We start from the raw sequence: 20,279 nt of genomic DNA on the forward strand, positions 1-20,279 counted from the left end.
AGTCACTACTAAAGCTCTAAGGAGACCGATGAAAATACCCAACTGATGAATACTTCATGACATGCTGCAAATATTTTAATTGATTTCATGATATGCCATTTAGTATTAAGTGAAGTGTATCTCCTGCAAAGGAAGTCTATTTTCCTTTGTTAATAATTTTTCAGCTTTTGTGCAAAATGACTGTGCTTTCTTCTTTTCAATCTTCATAAAATAAAAGGCTTTTGCTTTTATCTTCCCTGTACATCTAGGAAGAGGTCTTTTTAATCAATTAAAACCAGTAAGTTTGCATTTTACAAACACCAGCTCTTTACCTGCTTAAGTTTAAACATTTCTGATGGTTTTTGGTGGTCTGCTTAGACTGGTGTGAGTCTGTGTGTTGTGTCTGCAGTACTGGTGTGCAGCATTTTGGGGGGTTCCTGGATATACCCACATGGAACAGCAGAGATGTTGGAAGTACAGGTGCCCACAGGGAGCCTTTTTGGGCACTGCAGGTGCCACGCTTGCTGTCCTGATGTTTCATACTCAGTAACTCTCTGTAGCTGAGCATCTGGGGTCATGAAATTCGAAGATACATTTTTTCACCTTGCTGCTCTATTTTCAGAAGACAACTACACATGTGATAGCCAGCATCTATCAAGTAGTGTAACTGCTGAGCAGTGTCTGCAGAGTGAATTTAAATGCTCTGGGAATATGTCTCATAATTTCAGAAATGCAAAGCTACCTCAAAAATCCACAGTGCAGGACAGGTGCTTGACTCTCACTTTTGGTGAACTTCTCTACTTGTAAAAGCAAAATTTACATTTTTATGAAATGCAAAGCACAATCCATTGCTGTGCTTTGACCCTGCAATGGTCAAACCTGGATAATAATCTCAGGATATCAACTGCACTATGCTTAAGGTTATTCTTCACTTCACACATGCTACAAAGTGCAGAATAGCAGCCATTCTGCAGCTCCAGTCCCCCTTCCAGGGAGAATGCCTAGCAGGGCAGCTTGCTGGGAGAAATTCATACTGCCTCTTTAAGTGACAATAGGAAATGCAGAAGAGTCAGGATCCAGGCCTCCTGTACTCCATTCATCTCAATGAAGGGAGGAAAATTGCGATAAAGGAAAGAAGACAGTGAAATCTACAGCTGCTCCAACACAGTGATTCAATACAGCTCTTTAGTCATTGACCTACTGATCTTCACTTCCTCTTACACGTTATTATGAGGGGGAAAAATAATTCATAATCACTGGATTAACTTCTCTCCAGGCTACAGGAAAACTTTACTTTTTGTTATTGAAAACTATTGGGTATTGTGCCTTTGTTTTGAGATTTCCTTTCTCTCCTATGCATTACAACTGAATGAAGGTTTACTCCTAAAGATCATTTCAAAGTGGAGTGATGTGATAGAAACATTTCCCTCTAAACTACAGCAATGGGCTTGACACTGGGAGGTCATACTTGGCCAAGTGTAAATTACAGATTCCATTTCATGCATTTGAAGCACAAGTTCTTGTGGCAACTCACAAGTTGTAAAGGACCAAGCCAAGCGCAGTGGGACAAAGGGTGGCCCCAGGCTCGTGCTCAGATGGAAGGACATTTAGCTTTCTTCTGTTTGGGCAGCAAGATCTTTTACTTGACATATCACCTGCAATACATGACACAGCAAAATATGATGCCACCTCAAATCAAACAGGGAAAAAAGTAATCCAGATCAAACCTTAAAATAGTGCAGAAGCAATAGCTTCCTCACATTAAATTGCTTTCACGGGTGCAAAGATAAGGAGAAATTACAACTGATGCACCCTATTCTTATGTTTTAATGTGGTGTTTGGCAGCACTGTCAAACCAAGCGCTCAGAAATTCTAGATCTCATTCAGAAAGCTTGATATGACCCTAAAAATCGTGACAGTTCAAATACTTAACACAAGTTGCTCTTTATTTGCTTTCCTGGGTATAAATCATTACCATTCAATTCCAGGTTTTCTAGCATGGAGCTTGTAGAAATACTAAAGGCTTTGGGAAAAGAGCAAGTGCTGTGAGTGCCCTCCAGCCACAGTGCTGGGATTGCCCTAGTGGCCTCAGCAGCCTCCACCAGCAGCAAAGTTTGTTCATAGAGCTTCATTTTGAGTCCTGGAGTTTGCTCTGGGAGCCAGCTAGGAAAAAGTCAAATACAGGACTGGCAAAGTCCATTTGTGCATCTGGACCTATGCTCATACATGCATCTGAGGTGGCTCAAAAGCATCTCTGAATTGTAGACACAGGTTAATTTTGTGTAGCCATGACAGACCCATGACTGCCTCTCTTATGGAGAACTGGGGAAGAACAGAACCTGGAAGGTAGAATGGGGAAAGAGCCAGAAAGCTGAGATTTATGGTGGTGTGGTGGGTGCCCTAGACACTGCTCTGTTCGTTGGTGGCTGACATTAGTGGGAGCAGCAAGGCACAGCTAGGTCAGAAGTAATTTATTTGCTTTCCTCTCTTCCTTTCTTCCAATTTGTTGCCACAAGCAGCTGGGTATTTTGTCTACATCTAGTAGCACACCAAGAGTCACTACTAAAGCTCTAAGGAGACCTATGAAAATAACTTGGGCGTCCGACTGTTTATGGCGTGAGAAGGAAACGCGGCAAGCCGGCAGGACGCGTGTTGGAGCTGCCGAGGCCCGGCGGCTGCAGGCCCAGCCCGAGGGGCTCCGGGGACGGACCCGCCGGCGCCGCGCTCGGCTCTCCCGCGGCTCTGGGGGCAGCGCCCACGGACGGGATCCCCAGGCCGCAGAGGGCCGGCGAAGCAGCGTGGATGTCGGCATGACGGGGCCCATGTAGGGCCGGGCGCCGGAGCGCACCGCCCCAGTGCACCGGGCTGGGCCGGGCAGGGCTGGGCCGGGCAGGGCATGGAGCGCTCTCCGCCCGGCCCCGCCCCGGTCCCCGCGGGGTGGCGGGAGCGGCCGGGCAGCCCCGGCGGCCGCCGCCTCCTCGTTCCCCGGTTTTGGCGCGGGGAAGGACCGCAGCTAGAGGGAGCTGCTCCGGACCGCGTCTGCCCGTGCGCCCCGGTTCTTTCACAGGCTCCCCCGCCCCTTCCCTCCCTCCTTCCCCCGTGATGGCGGAGGACAGCGAGTCCGCGGCCAGCCAGCAGAGCCTGGAGCTGGATGACCAGGACACCTGCGGCATAGACGGCGACAATGAGGAGGAGACCGAGCACGCCAAGGGGTAGGGGCGCGCTTGGGGAGCGCGCGTGGCTCGGGGAGGCAGCTCCGTGTCCTCCGCCGCGGCAGAGGCCGGGCTGGAGGTGCCCGGGCCGGGCTCTCCTGATGCTCGGCGCGGTCCCTCGGCGGCGCGGGTATGCTGGGCGCTCCTGCCCGCTGGCGGGCGGCCTGCGCGGCCCGGCCTGGCCCGGCCCGGCTCATCCGCGGCGCCTGCGCCGGGCTGCCGAGCGGCCCCAGCCCGGGCCGCCTCCCGTCGCAGCATGCGGGCGTGGAACGGCCCTGCCGCCCGGCCCGGAGCCCCGCGCCCTTCTGCCCGCAAGGGGAGAGGCGGCAGCCCGGGCCCGGGCCGGGCCGGCCCGAGGTGAGGGGGCGGCGGGGCTGGCACTTACCCGCCGGACACCGGCCTTGAAATCGCGCCGTATAAGCGAGGGTAAATCCTGCCTTGTTGTTGGCGCTTTTAGGGCTTGGGGGCGTTTCTGCGTATTTCTGGCCGTCAGGAAGTCCCCTGCAGCGGGGAGATGCCCCCTGTCCTCCCGGTGGTTCCGGCTGAGCGGCTTCCGCGGGCCGTCCCGCGCCCATCCGCGCCCACAGCCACCGCCCGCTCCCTGCGGCCGCGCTCCGCTCCGGGCATCGTCCGTGTCAGCCTGTCCTGCCGACACTCCTCCTCACCCATTGTCCTCCCGGAGATGTTACCTCCAGATCCACACGCTGTGGAGAGCAGAGCGCGTGTTTTAGCACGGCAGTAGCCGGGGCAGACGCTGTTGTCTGGTTGTAGTTCCTTCTCCACTAATCTCGCGTCTCAGATCTTCCCACGCTGAGGATCAGGCGGTGTTTCAGTTGCCTGGGGAGCTGATGGGAGAGGCAGCCAGCATCGCTGCGGCCCCTGCCACCCGACCGGTGCTGGGCTGGCTGCAGTATGACTGCGTTCAGGCACGAGGTGCCAAGGCTCTACCTTGCTCTGAAGGCTTTTGGGGCGGGGGAGTGGGAGGAATATGTTTCAAAAGTCGGCTTCATTTAATTTTATTTTTTTCTCTTTTTTGAGAGGTTAAAAACGTGATTGCAGGGAAGGCGCTTTGTTGTTGCAGCCTGGAGTGGCTGGAGTAACCTAAAATAGAACTAGGTTAATCTATACAGTGCTACACAAATATCTTCCTCGTGAATTTGTGATTGATCTGCTTGAGAGCTTTTCTGTAGGTGACTGATGTTTGAGGATGTACGCTGTTTGCTGTCTTCTGCTTCTAGGATTTGGTTGACAACACTCTTGAATGTGGCAAGAAAAATCTAAGGGACTTTGGAAGGCTGACTTGTCTAGAAGGCAGGAAGGGGAAAACTTGGATGCTCTGTCATTGAGATAATGGCACGCACACTAAAATAATCACGTTAGAAATAATTACAGTAATATAAATCTGGGATATTAAAAGGGACAAAATAGTGTTTTGTTATTTTGGGGCTCTTGTTACATTTGCTTCAGTAAGTATGTCACAGTTGGTGATTCCCAAATACGTGAAACTAAAGTACTAAGAGCAGAGAGTTGTTATTTATTGTTCTTCATAGGAACCGACCTGGCATCCTAGTTGGGATTGTTTAACAGCCAGGTAATGATTCAGGTAATGATAGCCAGGTAATGATTCAGGTAGTGATTCATGTAATGATAGCCAGATTCAGGTTTGATTCAGGTAATGCCTGTCCAGAATTCATTTGGATTGTACTCCTACTTCAGTTTCCTCTCCTGTCTGTCTGTCTGTGTGCCTGCCCGGGCTGTAGCTGCGCTCTGTGCGTGGCTGTGCTGGGGCTGCTGTGACAGCGAGTGCAGTGTGTAAGGAGCAACCAGGGAACAAAGAATTGCACTTCGGTGTGCTCTGAGTCACAGCTTGCTGCTCTACTCCAACACGTGTCTCACTGCTCTCTAAGGGACACCAGCTGTAGCCTGTATCGTCTTCTACCCAAAACTTGTCTGTTGAATATCCCAGATGTATTTTAATGAGTGTTTTTTAGTAAGTTTAGTTAAATTAGTGGTAGATCATTCCAGTAGAAAAAGCCTCTTAAGTATTAATACCTGCTGCATGAAGTCTCATATTGACTCTTGAATTACTTTATTTTCCTGTAATCTTTGAAAAATCTTGTTTGCTGCTCTTTGTCTGGAGGCTGAAATACTCAAACGAATTCCAGCAGATGACAGGAAAAATCTCACAGTGGAGCATGCAAGATCTACTCTTGATCCGAGAGATTGACCTATAGTAATAGGAGCCTAATTAGTTATTCCCAGTTTTCTCCCTGTCATTGTGTATTAATTCTTGAGGTACCTTTAAAGTTTGCTTCAAACTTTGAGATTAGGTTTTACATGCTTAAGCAATTTATGAGCAGTCCAACTACTTGAGATTATGACTGTGTCAACTGACTTGCAAAATTCTGTGTGGTCTCCATTAGTGCTGATCAGTATTTAATCTCATTCTATTTTAACCTGCACTTTTTTAGAAAGAGGCAGAATATTGTGTGTCAGTCTCTACTGGATTGCCATGTAAGTTAAGTTATTTTCAAGATGTTTCTTGACATTTGAAAACAAGTCCTTAGAATATTCCCCACAGGAAAGCGTGATTTTTAGATACATATGACTTTTTTGTTTTGTTTTGTTTTAAATTTGCAGGGTTTTTTTGTGCTTGAGCACTGAATGAGTGCAGCAGAAAATAACCATTTTGTAGCTCTTAACTGTGAAAATGTCTTTGTCCTCTGATTCTGCTCCTGTTTTTTAGAGGCAGGATTATGTATGTTGTGTGACTCATTGCTGTTTTCCTGTTCTGTAGTTTGCTCCTGCTAGACACATTATGCTGTATTTGTTCTATGTTGTAATAAAGTGTGATTTACAAAATATCTTTGTTATTGTGTATGTAGAAAAAAATGTTGCACCTGGATCCACCCTGCTAAGTCCAGCCTTATAAGGTCTCTCACATTCTAAATAGCTCCTTATGTTCACTGCCAGAAAGGCCTTGGGCATAAAACATTTAGTAAACACATGAGAAAAAGGTATGACCTTTAAACAATTCCCCCAGCACTCACAAATTATTTGCTTTGAATGTTTTAGTAGTATACCCCGTAATTATTGTTAAAAAAGGCCAACTTTATAATGAATACTACTTCTAGATTTAAAAAAGAAGCAAATATTTTTAGGGTTGTGGAAGCAGTGCTTGGTTTTAGCAGGTGGGTTTTATGGCTCGGAGTACAGGTTACAGACTTGAAGAGTGAGGCAGAGGAAACATGCAGATCTGAAGAATACTCTTGGGTTAGGGTTTAAGGTATTGCTGCTAGGTTTTCATGCTAAAAACCTTGCATTCTCAAGTATTGAAATGTATACAAATGAAATCTTTGTGCAGAGAGGTTCTTTGTACTGACAGTTTGTTAGTAAGTGGAATTTGAAGGGCGTAGGCCCTTCTGGTCAAGACCTTGCTATATTGTCTTGGAGTGGTGGTTTTTCACAGCAATGAGAATGCCCTTTGCACCTAAACCTCCATTTTCTTTATGAACCAATGACAGCCCTAGTATAAATAATACTGCTTCAAAATTTTCTGAAGTCTTACCCATATACATGAGACCTGATTTTTGTGATCAAAAAGATCTGTGTAACATCTTCAGAAATGCAGCTTTGCAACCTCACTTACAGAGAGAGAAGTACTGTGAAGGCAAGAACCCCACACAGGCCTTTGCAGTTTAAAAATAAACATCTGAAGTACATGTTTGGTTTCAAATTTGAGAAATTGCTAACTTAAAATTACCATTCCATGTAACATAAAACAGATGTTGACATTACAAAAGTCTGTTTCTGCTAAAGCAGAATTTAGTGTTCAAAAAGGAAATTAAAATAATGGTGACAATTAGTCAGTGAGAAAGATAATCTCAAACCAAGGGAACCAAAACAGTTTGACCACCTGAACAGGATAATTGTCATGCTCCTCTGGATTTTTCTCTCTCAGCTTTTCTATTAATTTGCTCTGAGCCTCCTAAAGTAAGTTCCTCCACCCTTGCCACACTTCTTCCCAAATGCAATAAGTATTCCCATTTTTCAGTTTAAAAAAACCCAATCCAACCAAAACACCACCACATGCAGAGAGAAGCAAAAGTATTTTTTCCCACATCTATGCAAAACACCAGATGTGTGTACATAAGTGGAAAGGTATGTGGGTGGGATCATGGGCTTGCATTTGTGACTTGCAGACAAAATCATAAATCTGTAGGCCTAAATGACTATCTCGCAGTCCTATCCACAGCCTGTTTCTGGGGCAAGGTGAAGTCATTTTGGGGGAGAATGAGGTCTTTTGACCCTTCTCCTGCTCAACTGAATTTTGATTTGCATGTTCCTTTTATGCTGGCTTCACCTTTTTCTTATTCATCAGACTGACAAAATTGTTATTGTGGGTGCAGTTAAAAATATCTTAGACTGTGCCTGTACTTACATATAGCTGAACCTCAGTGTACAGACTTGCCCTCCTGTCATTGAAGTTCTCCTGCTATAAGTGTGTCTCCACTAGACTGACATAGTCAAAATCTTCCAGAAATCTAACATTGAATGGTTTTCTTTGTATAATCTGTTGTGGTCTGTGTGCCGGCTGCACTGGGGCAGATGTGTTGATCTGATGTGTGAAAAGGTCGTGTTTCCTGACCTGCCAACTTGTCATGGCAGCGCCCTGAGCTCTGTATTGGTTTTCTGCTTCCCACATAGGACCTGAGCTCGGAGTTGTGTCATTTTACAGGTGCAGAGCAGTTTGGAAAAAGAGATTTCATGCTTAAAGGTCAACTTTCATAAAAATGGGAAACTTTTTTCCTCCCAGCTTCTACGTGTGAGATAAAATTCAATGTGTGGTCATATAGATGTATCTGACCAGACAGAGCAGAATTCAGATCTTAGTCAGCACACAAGAATGTCAGAGAAAAGCTTTTAATAGGAGCCCTTGGTTTCAATCTTGTTACCTTTGCATATCCTTTGTGATGTCAAGTCCAGCATAATTGCTACAAGTTGAGCAACCAAGTTCCTCCCTTCCCAGCCATTCTCACTCCCAGTTTTAGAGCCTTTCTGTTCTTTTCAAGGCAGAGCATGAGAAGGACAACAAATCCTGAGATGTTTTTGTTCTGCTTCTGCCCTGATCTCCTTGGTATCTCTGGTTGTAACTTGTGTTGGACAAACCTGTTTACTGAGTAGAAGTTTCTGTGTGCTGCCTGCTGCCAAATATCTGGGTTGCAGGCGTGCCTAAATAGTAGGATGAGTAGAACTCTATTTAAATCCTCTTTTTACACTGTGTGGACTGTAACAGTAAAAAATAAACTGACCCAAGCAGGAGACTGCATAAATAACTGCTCAGAATGATCCCTGGATAACCTGTCAGACAAAGATACCAGTATTTATTTTGCAACAGTGTGAAAGATTTAAACCTGAAGGTCGTAAACCAAGGACTGGGATTTTGGAACATTAAAAAAAAATTAAAAACTAGTAGTGTATTTTTAAATGCCACATATATTTTACATAGTTTACTTCTGTCTTCCTTCTTTCTCTGCTGAAGACTATACATTTCTAAATGAAAAAGGTCTTGAACTGGTCAAAGTACAAACTATGATTGTCCTGGTAAAAGTACGTTTTGACTGGGGATAACATTAGTAAAGCTTGGCAAAGCTGATTTTTCTCCAGAGCTGCCAAACTTTTTTTTTTTTAGCTCAATTGTTCATTATTTCACCAAACTAAATAAAACATTGACCCTCAGGTAATCCTAGTGAGCAAAATACCCCTGTGGTGTATGTGACACTGGATCATCCTGAAAGACAAGAAGAGAAGTGAGTTGCACTGGTGCAGTTTGGGGCTCAGTGCCTGCTCAAGGTGTCTGTTAAGAGCAGTGTTTGCTGAAACTCCAAATAGCCTGGTGTTCAGCACACAAACCCTTGGGAGCCAGCTCAGAGACACAGAGGCATCATTTGTTTGCTATATGTGAGGTGCTGCAGGGAAAGGCAAGTTTGTGGACAGTTGCAGAAAGTAAAAAAAAGACTTCCTTAAATGAATCCCAGCAAAGGTGAAATCACTTCCCCTGGTATTTTTATCTCAGTTTTGCCAGATAGAGGTGGTGAAGTCCACAAACACATGTTGAGGTTTTACTGCTTTGTATTTATAACCACTTGCCAGTCTTTTGGCTCTGTTCTGTGTTTAAATTCTGTACAAAATATCAGCTTGGTATACAGGCCTTCAGATAGATTTACATTTTATTCTTTTAAATGACACTGTGCTGCCCAGGTGGCCAAGGAAGCCAATGGCATCCTGGCTTGTGTCAGACAGAGTGTGGCCAGCAGGACCAGGACAGTGATCGTACCCTTGTACTTGGACTGGTGAAGCCACACCTTAAATCTGTTTTGAGCCCTTCCCTGGCCTCAAAACTAGAGCTGGAGCATATCCAGAGAAGGGCACCAAAGCTGGTGAAGGGGCTGAAAAATAAGTCCTGTGAGGAGTGGCTGAGGGAAGTGGGGTTGTTTAGCCTGGAGAAAAGGAGGTTCAGGGGGGATCTTACTATTCTCTACAACTCCCTGAAAGGAGGTTTTAGCCAAGTTAGGGTCGGCCTCTTCTCCCAAGTAACAAATGACAGGATGAGAGAAAATGGCCTCAACTTGCATCAGGGGAGATTTAGATTGGATGTGATGAAAAATCTCTTCACCAAAGGGATTGTTGAGTATTGGTAAAGGCTCCCCAGGGAAGTGGCAGAGTCAGCATCCTTGGGGGTATTGAAAACATGTATAGATGTGGCACTGAGTGATATAGTTTAGTGGTGGACTTGGGTTAATGCTGGGCTCAGTGATCTTAAAGGAGTTTTCCAGCCTTAGTGCTGTGATTCAATGAAATTGTGATTCATTGTGGATCATGTAGGTGACCCGGCAGTATGCTTATTCTGCAACAAAAGACGTTCTCCCTGAGTTACTTACACAAGTCCATCTTTTGTTTCTGCAGCCTTCTAGTAAATAATGCTTCAAACTCTCTTATGTCTCCAGTGTATTTGGTCTGCTCTGCTGTTGTCCACTGAGTAGCAGCTTGGTCCTGTTCTAGAGGCATTTACAACACTTTCATTCTGGGAGCATAACTCAGTGTAAGCTTGAATGTTATGAACTTCTTGAGATTGATCTTTCACTACAGACTATTCTAAAGGACAGTAAGGATCTCACAAAAATCAGTCTTTGCTTAGCTGCATTGTTTGGTTAATTGCAGGCTTTGGGCCTCCCAACTGGAGGGAGGGTGTTTACTCAACAATACCAGCTCAGGCAAGGTATAGATGCTAAGACTTGTCATCATAATCTTGAAAGTGAGCATGTTACAGCAAATAATATATCCCTTGCAAATATGTTGATCGTAATAACTTCAGTTATGTTCTTCTGAGTTTTCTTTCTTTTTGTTTGTCAGTATGATACATGGGGTTTTTCCCCCTCCAGGATTAAAAGAAACAATTGTTTGTTGCATTGACTTTTTTTCTTTTCCAGTGAAAAACACCCAAGGCCCCCAAACTCTGATATCTGTCTTCAGTTCCATTATGTGCATATGGTTTTGCTGAGAGATTAGCCTCTTGAAGACAGTTTAGTGTTAATTGACTCATTGCCTCCATATTTTTGTTCTGTCTGAGAGTTGCTAACACATCCCACACTTTGCAAATTCTGATCTAATCTTGATTCTATATCTTGATTATCTTTTAAATAAAAATCTCCTTGAAGAATAACTTAAGTTATCAATAGTCAAAATATATCAGAATCCTCAAGTGCAATTTTTACTTTGTTGCTGAGGCTTTTTAATTAAAGTTGACCCCATTGTGCTTATTGTTTTAAAGCACAAATATTTGGTTAGTTTTATATTGTCTCTTACTGGGATTTCAGCAAGACTTTCATTGCAGCTTAAGTTAGGAACAAAATTTCCAGAAAACAGAATGTTTCATCTGGATTCTTCTCAAATTCAGATGTGTCTTATGGTTGAGCATGAAGGAGAAAAAGTGTTGGGACACTAATAGTTACTGAGTTTCCAAGGAGGTTACTTTCCTCAGTTCCCATACTTTCTTGTGTTCCTCCGAACTGTTGAATTTGGTCATTTTGTTTTTGTGCTGGATAATAGTCTGGAGAAGAGCACTGGTTTCTATGTAGCGTCACAATTTAACATGAGTATGTCAAAATGCCTGGTTGTGCTAGTGTAAGAGTATAAAACAAATGAGACAGCACTTGCAGGAAGTTTTTCATCAACTCTCTCAGTTCCCCACTTCCTTGCTTTTTTTTCCGCTGCCTTTTCTTTACATTCAAAGCATTGTTAGATTTTTCATATCAAAATGCTGGCTTTTCCATATTTAACTTTTTTAAAATTTAAGGCTCAGTGGTATTGATTTTTCTTATTGCACATTCTTTGCATCTCTGGCAGAAGTCCTGGAGGGGATTTGGGAGCGAAGAAGAAGAAAAAGAAGCAGAAGAGAAAAAAGGAGAAACCAAATTCTGGAGGCACCAAATCAGATTCTGCATCTGACTCCCAGGAAATTAAAATTCAACAACCTTCAAAAGTGAGAGCCTGGTTCTGTTTTAATTTGTGCGTGCTTTCTAATTTAATTTTAATTTGCATGTCACTTGTTGTTGAAGTGAGTTGGTAGTTCTGCCTTACTGTGTGAAAATTAAGCAAATGTTTCCTGTCCTGAACAGAGAAGCAAGCCAAGACCTGGTGTTTTCAGAGGTGCCATCACCACCACGGTGGTGTACTGTGAGAAAGGCAGAGGAGTTTTGTCTTTCTCTTTGAGCAGTTAGAGCTTGGGCTAGTGACAGCCTCATTGCATCGAATCATAATCTGTGATGTATGCAAATAAATAGATTTTGCATTTGATGAATTGCCTGTAGTTTTTAGCCACCATCCACCTTAGCTTAGTGCAGTTTTGGTCACTTGTGCAGCATGAAGCTCTCTCAGCAGCAGCAGCAGGAGGGAAGGTAGGGCTGCTGTGCTAAGTCTCTTTAGGGCAAGCAAGCAGCATGTATTTGTATATTAAATGCAGTAATCTTAAACATGGAGATAAAGGCTGAAGAAACATTTTGCTTTCAGAAAGGCTTCCACTATAATTAAGAATGCAAAATTGCTTGTGGGAATGTACAGTCCTTGTGGATTTTCTGATAAAATAGCATTGTCTGTGTGTGCTTTTGTCTATCGTGTTCTGAATGAGCAGTGAATAACATGGTGTTGTGCCTTTTTAGCATACAGCTTTTATCCCAAGAGAAATCTGAGTGCAAGAACTAAAGTTTGTAAAACTAAGAAAGTTTATGTACTGTTGAGCATATTGAGGTAGTTATATTTGCTTTATCTGATTATTGTGGAGAATTGTACCAACAGGAATCTTTGTCCTATAAGATTTGACAAGTACATTGGGGCTACCAACTAATTTTAGGGTAAAAAGATTGTGTTCTGGCTCATTAGCATAGTGATAGATTTTTGTGTTGTCCCTTTAGATCTTTTCCATGTTACCCTGATTGCTTTGCATGGGCACATTTGGCACAGGGGACACTTTATAATGTGTAGAGAGATCTTAAGTACTTTGCCACATGTTTTGATACTGCCTTTCTGTAACACATGGCATGAACTGCTAATACAGGAAGGCTGTTGGCAAAGGATGCACAAGTAACTCACTCTCTTACAACTGGCGTGAGGTCAATTTTTGTGTTAACATAAAGGCATAGTTAATTGTTATAGTATCCCGTGAGTTCGTTGATTTGCTGCTGACCAAGTGTGTTGGTCCACAAAAAAAGTTCCATGTGTTGCCTCTAATTGCATTAAAAGAAATCTACTTCATAGTTTTTTGCATTTGTGTGCAAGATTTTACTCCTGCACCTCTCTGTGTTGCACACCATTTCTCTGATGTGATGGGTGGTGCAAATGTGGAAGGCTATTCTTGTTCCAAGTTGTGTGCTTAGAGTGGCACTGTTCATGATTATTTTACTGACACGAGTTTAGTTGGTTCATTAGTAATCTCACAAAAGTTTCTATTTTATTGGCATAAAGAAAAAGGTCTTATATAAGATTTTCTTTCAAGCTCTAGGCAGCTAAACCACTTTGCTCTTCTTTTATGTCTTTCACTTTTCTCTAGTTACAAATGCATCAACATTGCCTGGGGGGTTATTTTGCCTTCTCTGCTGTGTTGCAGGTCTGTCTTAGACAACTATTCTGTTACAGATTTTTTGAAAGCATCTTAGACTGCTGATCTGGATCTGTGTGGAAAAGTATATTTATTTTGTCTGCTACTCAAGTAATACTTAAATTTTTTATTCATGTGCTGTATGAAATTTAATACAGAAAACAGGCTTCTAGTGTTTGCTTGCTCTTGGTTGAAAAGAATATATTTTAGAGGAGAATGACATTGCAGACCTTACCTCTAAGAGACTATATGCAAGATCATCAGGCAGAACTCAGTGGGGCTCATTGAAAAGGATTTTGAAAAAGTATTTGGAGTTCATGTGAGTTTGTGAACAGATCTGTCAGTCTGGAGATGAGTAAAGCAGAACAGTGAGTCTCCTTGGCTTCTGCCTTCCTCAAATGTGATGGTAGTGATAGGAGACCTTTTGAACTCTGGTATGAGTGCAGTCATAGCAGTAGAGGATTGTTAGCATTGTATGCTTACAGTGACTTTGAGGAGACTTCACTGCCCATCTCACAAGACTTCCATCTCTCCCTATTACAAGTTCCAGTGATTTAGGCTGTCCACACTGACACAAAGAAACCTTGCCATATCTGCAGTCTCATCAGTCATTATTGTAGCCACTGGTGGCCTACACAGCCTAGTCACAGAATAATAGATTGGAAGGGACATCTGAAGGTTTTTTGCCCAACCTGCTGCCTAGAGCAAGTCCAGCTAGATCAGGTTGCTCAGGCCTAGATCAGGTTGCTTGGTGTCCAAGGATGGAGACTCCACAATCTTTGTGGGTAACTTTTTCCAGTGTTTGACTACAGTTTTCAGTTTAAAAAAAAAAAGTTATTCTTTATATCTAAATGGATTTTGCTGGTTTGCAATTTGTCTCCTTTGTTTCTTGTCCTATCACTCTGTTCCTCTGAAAAGATTTGGCTCAGCTTTCTTTATACCCTCCCATTAGGCAGTAATAAGATTTCTCCTACTCCCTCAACTTTCTATTTTTAAGGCTGTACAAACCAAGGTCTCTCATCCTCTTCTCCTTGTGTGTTGATGTGCCTCAGCCCCCATTTATCTTGGTGCCCTCCAGAGAACTCGTAACAGTCTGTTAATGTTCTCCTTCTCCTTGTAATGGAGAACCCCAGACTGTAAGGTGTGACCTCAGGGATGCCAGATGAAGGGGAAGACTCCCTGGCCAATCTTACTGGTACTACCTAGTATGCAGCTGTCCTTTGCTGGCCAGCAATCTGCTGGCTCATGTCCAGTGTCTGCTCACCTGAACCTCCAAATTCTTTTCTACAAGCTGCTTCTTAGCCAGTCCATGCTGGCCTCTGCCTTTGCATGGGTTTTTTCTATCCCAGATGGAGGACTTTGTATTTGCCTTTGTCAAACTTGATTAAGTTTCTTTTTCCAGCTTGTCAGTAGCTTTGAATAGCTGCTCTGTGGTTCAGCATATCAACAATTCTAGAAATTCTTCTTCTAGGTATCATCTGTGCACTTGCAGAGAAAGTACTCTTTGTCAAGTCCAGATCATTAAACAGTGTTAACCTCTCAGTCCTCCCCCTTGCATTCCTGGAAAGGGGTATGACATTCCCCTTTATCCATTTATAGGAAACTTCCACCAATTCTTATTTTAAACTTAATAGATGTTAGTTGCACTAACATCAGCCAGCTCCCTTAGCATCCTTACATGCATTTGGTCTGTTTTCAGGGACCTAAGCATGATTAGTTTGCTCAACAGTCCCCAGCTTTCTCTCAGACTGCTGCAGTGCACAGGGACATCCAAGGCCTGAGGTCATCAACAAAACTGAGGCAAAACCACCATTTCCTACCTCAGCCCTGTTGAACAACAGGGCTGTCTTGTGCTGTGAAGAGATATTTGCCCTAAACTGAAATTAAACAAAAGAGCTGGTTTTTGTTTTTCTATTTAATGTGAAGTTCTGTGTAGGTTTTCCTTGCTTTCTATTGAAGGAAAACAAAAAGTGTTGAAAGTAAACTTCTTAGTCAGGCCAATCTCTGAGTGTTTTGAAGTGAAAGGAATTCCTCCTGATATCCCTACCCATGGTCTATTTAGTACCTGAACATTAATTTCTTACTTATTGTTATGTTAGCAAGATCTTTCTTAGGAACTTTTTTTTTTAGATTTTCTGCTTTTTTAATGTAGAAGAGATATTATAGACTTTAAATAAATATACAGAATAAATTACTGTGTGTCAGCATTTATGTATGATTTCATGATGTACTGATGAGATTTCAGAATTTATCTAGTGGCATTAGTAACTTATGCCTCTGTTATCTAATCTAGAAATAAGGTAGGCTTTTTAGGCTGGAACAGTGTTGTTCTAAAGTGTATAAACATGTTAATTCACATGTTTAATTCACATAATTCACATAATTACTCAGCTGACAGGTGTTTAAGGTGAAATTTGCAATACTTAAACATTAGGCATTTTGTTTCATTAATTCAGATAATAAAAGTGTTTATTATAAATAGTAAATGATGGACTGCTTGAGCTCCAGGCACAAAGTTTTGCTCTTTTTGTGATTGAGGATACCAGAGGCTGATCACCCAAATTAAGCTTTACCTTCATTATTACATTTATTTTATGGTGGTTTTTCAATGTATGAATCCTAGAAAGAAAGTGAAATATGGAAATAGTAGTCCTTTGCCATTCAGTTAAAAAAAAAAAAAACAAAACCAAAACCGAACAGTCTGGCTTGAAATCTCTGTGCAGAATTGCTTACAATTTTCCAGTACATTTGAGACTTCTTTCAGATGCATTATTGCACTGCAGTCTGGGGAAACCTGAGCACAAGCATGCTGTTGGTATGCCTCAGAACAGGACTTACCACTAGGAAGATAACAAAACAAAGAGATTTAAAAAGAGAGAGGGAAAAATCCCTTTAGATTTAGAGGCCTGTTACCATTATTCTGCTGTACTGTCCTTTGCAGGAAAAATTCTTATTCCTGTTACATTTACTCAGAGTAATCAAAAAACTCCATGTGTACCAATGGTACCTTTATTGTTAAATACCTAAACTGACCCTTTTTTGGTATTTTATTGTGTTTTACCAGGGGAACAGGGACTATAAGAGGCATTTTTTATTGTGATACAGTATCCTGTCTTAATGCTGCTGTATTTGTGTTAAAAATGTTGATGTTTCTTGGTTAAATGCAAGTACTGCTGACAACTGTTTTGTTTACCTGTTGCCCACCTAACTTTTTTCCACCCTCTTGTCTACAAACATTGTACCTAAACTAACCATGATGAGAAGAGTGCCTGTGAGAATAGGTAACAGTAAAAGAAATTAACATGTTTGTACAGCTATTCATGAAGTAAATGTACTCAATAAGCTTCTTGTTCTGTTTGTCTATTTGTGCAGAACCCAGCCATTCCAATGCAGAAGCTTCAAGACATCCAGAGAGCAATGGAGCTGCTCTCTGCATGCCAAGGCCCAGCAAAGAATATTGATGAGGCTGCCAAACGTAAATACCAGTTTTGGGATACACAACCTGTACCCAAACTTAGTAAGTTTAACTGGATCTGTGTGAAAGAGCTGTCTTATGATCATTAAAGAAATGTTGTGCTAGCTCTGTGACATGTTCTCTAAAAGGGGTATGAAGTTGGACTCTGTGTGGTAGGGATCCTTAGTCTTTTGTGTGTGTTTATGTGCAATTCTTGATGTTTAGTTTATGTGGAGTTCTTGATGTTTTCCAGGGAAGTGGTTGTCTTCCCCACAGATAATATGCAAGATACAGTGTTAATAAGTCTCATTCTGATGTCCTCTGTAAAAATGGGAAACACTATTGAAATAGCATTCTTTTGTGTATTTTAGGTCTGAAATATTGAACAATAGAACACAGAAGTCTTTTTCACTTTAGGAGAAGTAAGAACTCTTAAGTGGTGACAAAGAGTAAACATTAAATTTTTTATTAGTAGTATTTGTTTTATTTATTTATTTATTTGGATTTCCCTAATTTTTTTTCAATAAATGGATTTGCTATCACAGAAGTAATGACTCTCCTGCCATAGGTAGCACTGTTTTCATACAGCTTTAAATAGACAGTGGCACTTGTCTGATACACAAACTCTTTCTCTGCTGTGTGTTCATGTTCTCCTCCACAATGTACACTACTTTGAAGATAAGCTTTCTCAGATTCTGTTCTCTGTTCTTGATTCCAAGTGAGATGATGAGGTGATCTCTCCTTGTCTTTAAATTTATAATGAATTTGACAAATTATTTTTATATTGATCTGATCCCTGATAACGCAGTTGGTAAATCTTCTCATTGTTGGAGGAAGTAGTTGCTGACTGTCTTGTGTTTTCTGTGTTGCTTTTTGAACCTTCTTTTTCTGCTTTCATTATCTTCAAGAGAAGCAATTACAGCTTTTCAGTGTGAACATACCTTGGGGTCCCTACAGGTAAAACCAGTAGCTGGTGCTGCTCTGTCCTGCAGGTTTCTCTCCATTGCACTGGAGACTGGTATAGAATAAGCAGAAATAAGGTAGAGTCTAAAGCACAGGAGCACTCTGCTCATTCTCCTCCACAGACAGCTTTTCACATTAATCCATGGCTATAGGTTAATATGCAGCAATCTCATTTCTTCCTGACTTTTCTTGCATAGAGAAGTCCTGAGTAGAGTCCCTGGATACAGTATTTTCCTCTGGATTGAATTGAATTGAATTGAATTGAATTGACCTGCCATGGCTTTTCTCTATACAAACTCTATCCAAATACCTGCATAAAGTAATGGTAGTAATCATCACCAGCAATCCAGCCTAAGTGGAGAAAGACCCTAGCCAAAATAAGTTAAAGGGTAAATCAAAAAAGGCTCTAGCCATAATCAAGGTTTTCCAGAGCTAGTTCAGTGTCTGTGCAGTAGTGTCAGGAGTTCAGTTCAGGCTAAGCAATGTATCTTACAGCACTTAGAGGGGAGAGTCTGTCAATTGCCAGTCTAAAATGGCCTATACAGTGGCTCAGAAAATGATTTGTTAGTGGTGTTCAGTAGAAATATGTTTCATTGAATTTGGTCAGTGAGGTTTTGTCCAACAGTCCCTATGAATTTCTTCTTAATCCTACAGATTTTTTAGACTTTTCTTTATATGCTGAATTAACAGATTAGGAAGTCATCACTAGTTGATATGTTTTATGTGTTTAGGTGGAAAAAATAATTTAACAATTCAAGAAAATGTTGTAGAGATCTTTGCATTAAACTCACTTCAGAATCCTTTGGCCTTCAAGTTAAAAATATTAGCAATAGGTCCTTTAGTTATGCCAAACCTGCCATTTAGTGACTGTAATATTTGGGCTGTTGGTACTTTCCAGAGTTTGCTTAAAAATGCTAATAATTATGACCTTCAAAACTGAATGGCAGGCCATAAATATTAGTCAGGATTGTGCATCATATGGAAAAATTCATACTCAAAGGAAAATTGACTGTCTAGTTTGATGATGGCTGACAATGAGGTTGAGTGTTTACAGGTAAGAATCAGAGGGAAGGCCAACAGGGCAGATACCATGTTGTGAGTCAGTTCTAGACCTCCCAGCCAGGATTAAGAGGCAAATGAAATATTCTTTAAACATCTGGCAGAAGTCTCACAATCACTAGCCATTGTTCTCATCAGGACTTCAACGTACATAGGATTTACTACAATTATAAAAGTGACTTAATTATAGATTCTTAAATCTAGATTCTAGATAACAGCATTCCTACTATACGCAACTCACATTGCACACAGGCACAGAGTTGTTTACGTGCTACTGTGTTCAAAGGTGCCTGTTAAAAATTCCCCTTGAGCCCAGTGACATACATTGAGTCCCTTGCATTTCTCAGCAGGCAGGGGTTGAGCTTTGAGGAGTGGAGGGTGTCAGTGTAGGCCTCATGCTCAGCAAGTCTTCAGAGCATAAAAGACATCCCTCTCAGAGGGAGGAGCTGGTGCAGCCCACTGTGGTCCAGGGCACTGTAAAGGGCCTCACTTAGGACCACTCTTCATAGGATTGCCAAATAATTGGCTTTAATCATCAGTAAGTTTCCCTCGTGGTGGTAACCCATGTTGGTAACTGCTTTTTGAAAACAAAAAGCCGAAAAATCCCATCCAGTAACAATGGTACCATTTCACTTGGGCTACGGTTCAGGTAAATGGTGTTTCAAAGCTGTCAGGGAATAGCTGATTATTAGGAAATAACTGATTATCCCTTGTTCCCCACCTTGTTCAGGCAAATGATGATCCTGATACAGTCAGTGTCACTCCCACCTTTACTGTGCAGGAGCTCCTGTTAACAGTCAAGGGACATTTCACTGCCCAGCTGGTTTGGTCAAGGCTTACTGGGAACTCCTGAGATCATAGAGCAGGCCCAAGGATGGATGGAGAGATGCACTACCAAAGGGACTGCAAGGATGCTGAGGTTATGCAGGGAGAAAATCAGGAGGTCCAAAGCCTGACAGCGTAATCTGACTTAAAGGACAATGCTACAAGAAAGACAATGAGGTGCTGGACTGAGTCCAGGGGGGACTACAAACCTGGTGAAGGGTCTGGAACACAAGTCTGATGAGGAGTGGCTGAAGGAGCTGGGGTTGTTTAGCCTGGAGAAAAGGAGGCTCAGGGGAGGCCTTATCACTCTACAACTACCTGAAATGAGGTTGTGGCCATCTGGGGGTCAGCCTTCTCTCACAGCTAATGAGTGCTAGGACAAGGAGAAACTACCTCAAGGGGAGCTGTGCCAGAGGAGATTTAGACGGGATGTTAGGAAAAATCTGTTCACTGAAGGATGGCTGAGAATTGGAAGAGGCTCCCTCAGGAAGTAGTAGGGTCCCCATCCCTGGAGACATTTAAAAGATATGTAAATATGATGGCTAGGAACATGATTTAGTGGTGGGCTTGGCAGTGTAAGGTTAGTGATTGGACTGATCTTACAGGTCTTTTCCAATTTCTATGATTTGGTAGG

General features: G+C 42.3%; 2 protein-coding genes across 3 annotated transcripts in view; one reads left to right on the forward strand and one right to left on the reverse strand.

The window, feature by feature from the left end:
* Positions 1–4,278, reverse strand: part of LOC143693425 (uncharacterized) — a 31,169-nt gene extending 26,891 nt beyond the window's left edge. Inside the window, exons 1-2 of one of the 2 annotated variants that reach the window (XM_077174614.1) lie at positions 3,577–4,278; positions 1,514–1,634 (exon numbers count right to left, since the gene is read on the reverse strand). In XM_077174614.1, coding sequence (XP_077030729.1) covers positions 1,514–1,634; positions 3,577–3,766 — 311 coding nt within the window. In that variant the 5' untranslated portion in view covers positions 3,767–4,278. The remainder of the gene's footprint in view (positions 1–1,513; positions 1,635–3,576) is intronic. The other variant, XR_013181097.1, reaches the window with a different exon arrangement.
* NMT2 (N-myristoyltransferase 2) overlaps positions 2,879–20,279 on the forward strand; it is a 35,697-nt gene continuing 18,296 nt past the window's right edge. Inside the window, exons 1-3 of the mRNA XM_054641251.2 lie at positions 2,879–3,191; positions 11,598–11,733; positions 16,717–16,861. Coding sequence (XP_054497226.1) covers positions 3,082–3,191; positions 11,598–11,733; positions 16,717–16,861 — 391 coding nt within the window. The 5' untranslated portion in view covers positions 2,879–3,081. The remainder of the gene's footprint in view (positions 3,192–11,597; positions 11,734–16,716; positions 16,862–20,279) is intronic.

This window comes from Agelaius phoeniceus, chromosome 1 (genome assembly GCF_051311805.1).
Source record: "Agelaius phoeniceus isolate bAgePho1 chromosome 1, bAgePho1.hap1, whole genome shotgun sequence".
NCBI lineage: Eukaryota > Metazoa > Chordata > Aves > Passeriformes > Icteridae > Agelaius > Agelaius phoeniceus.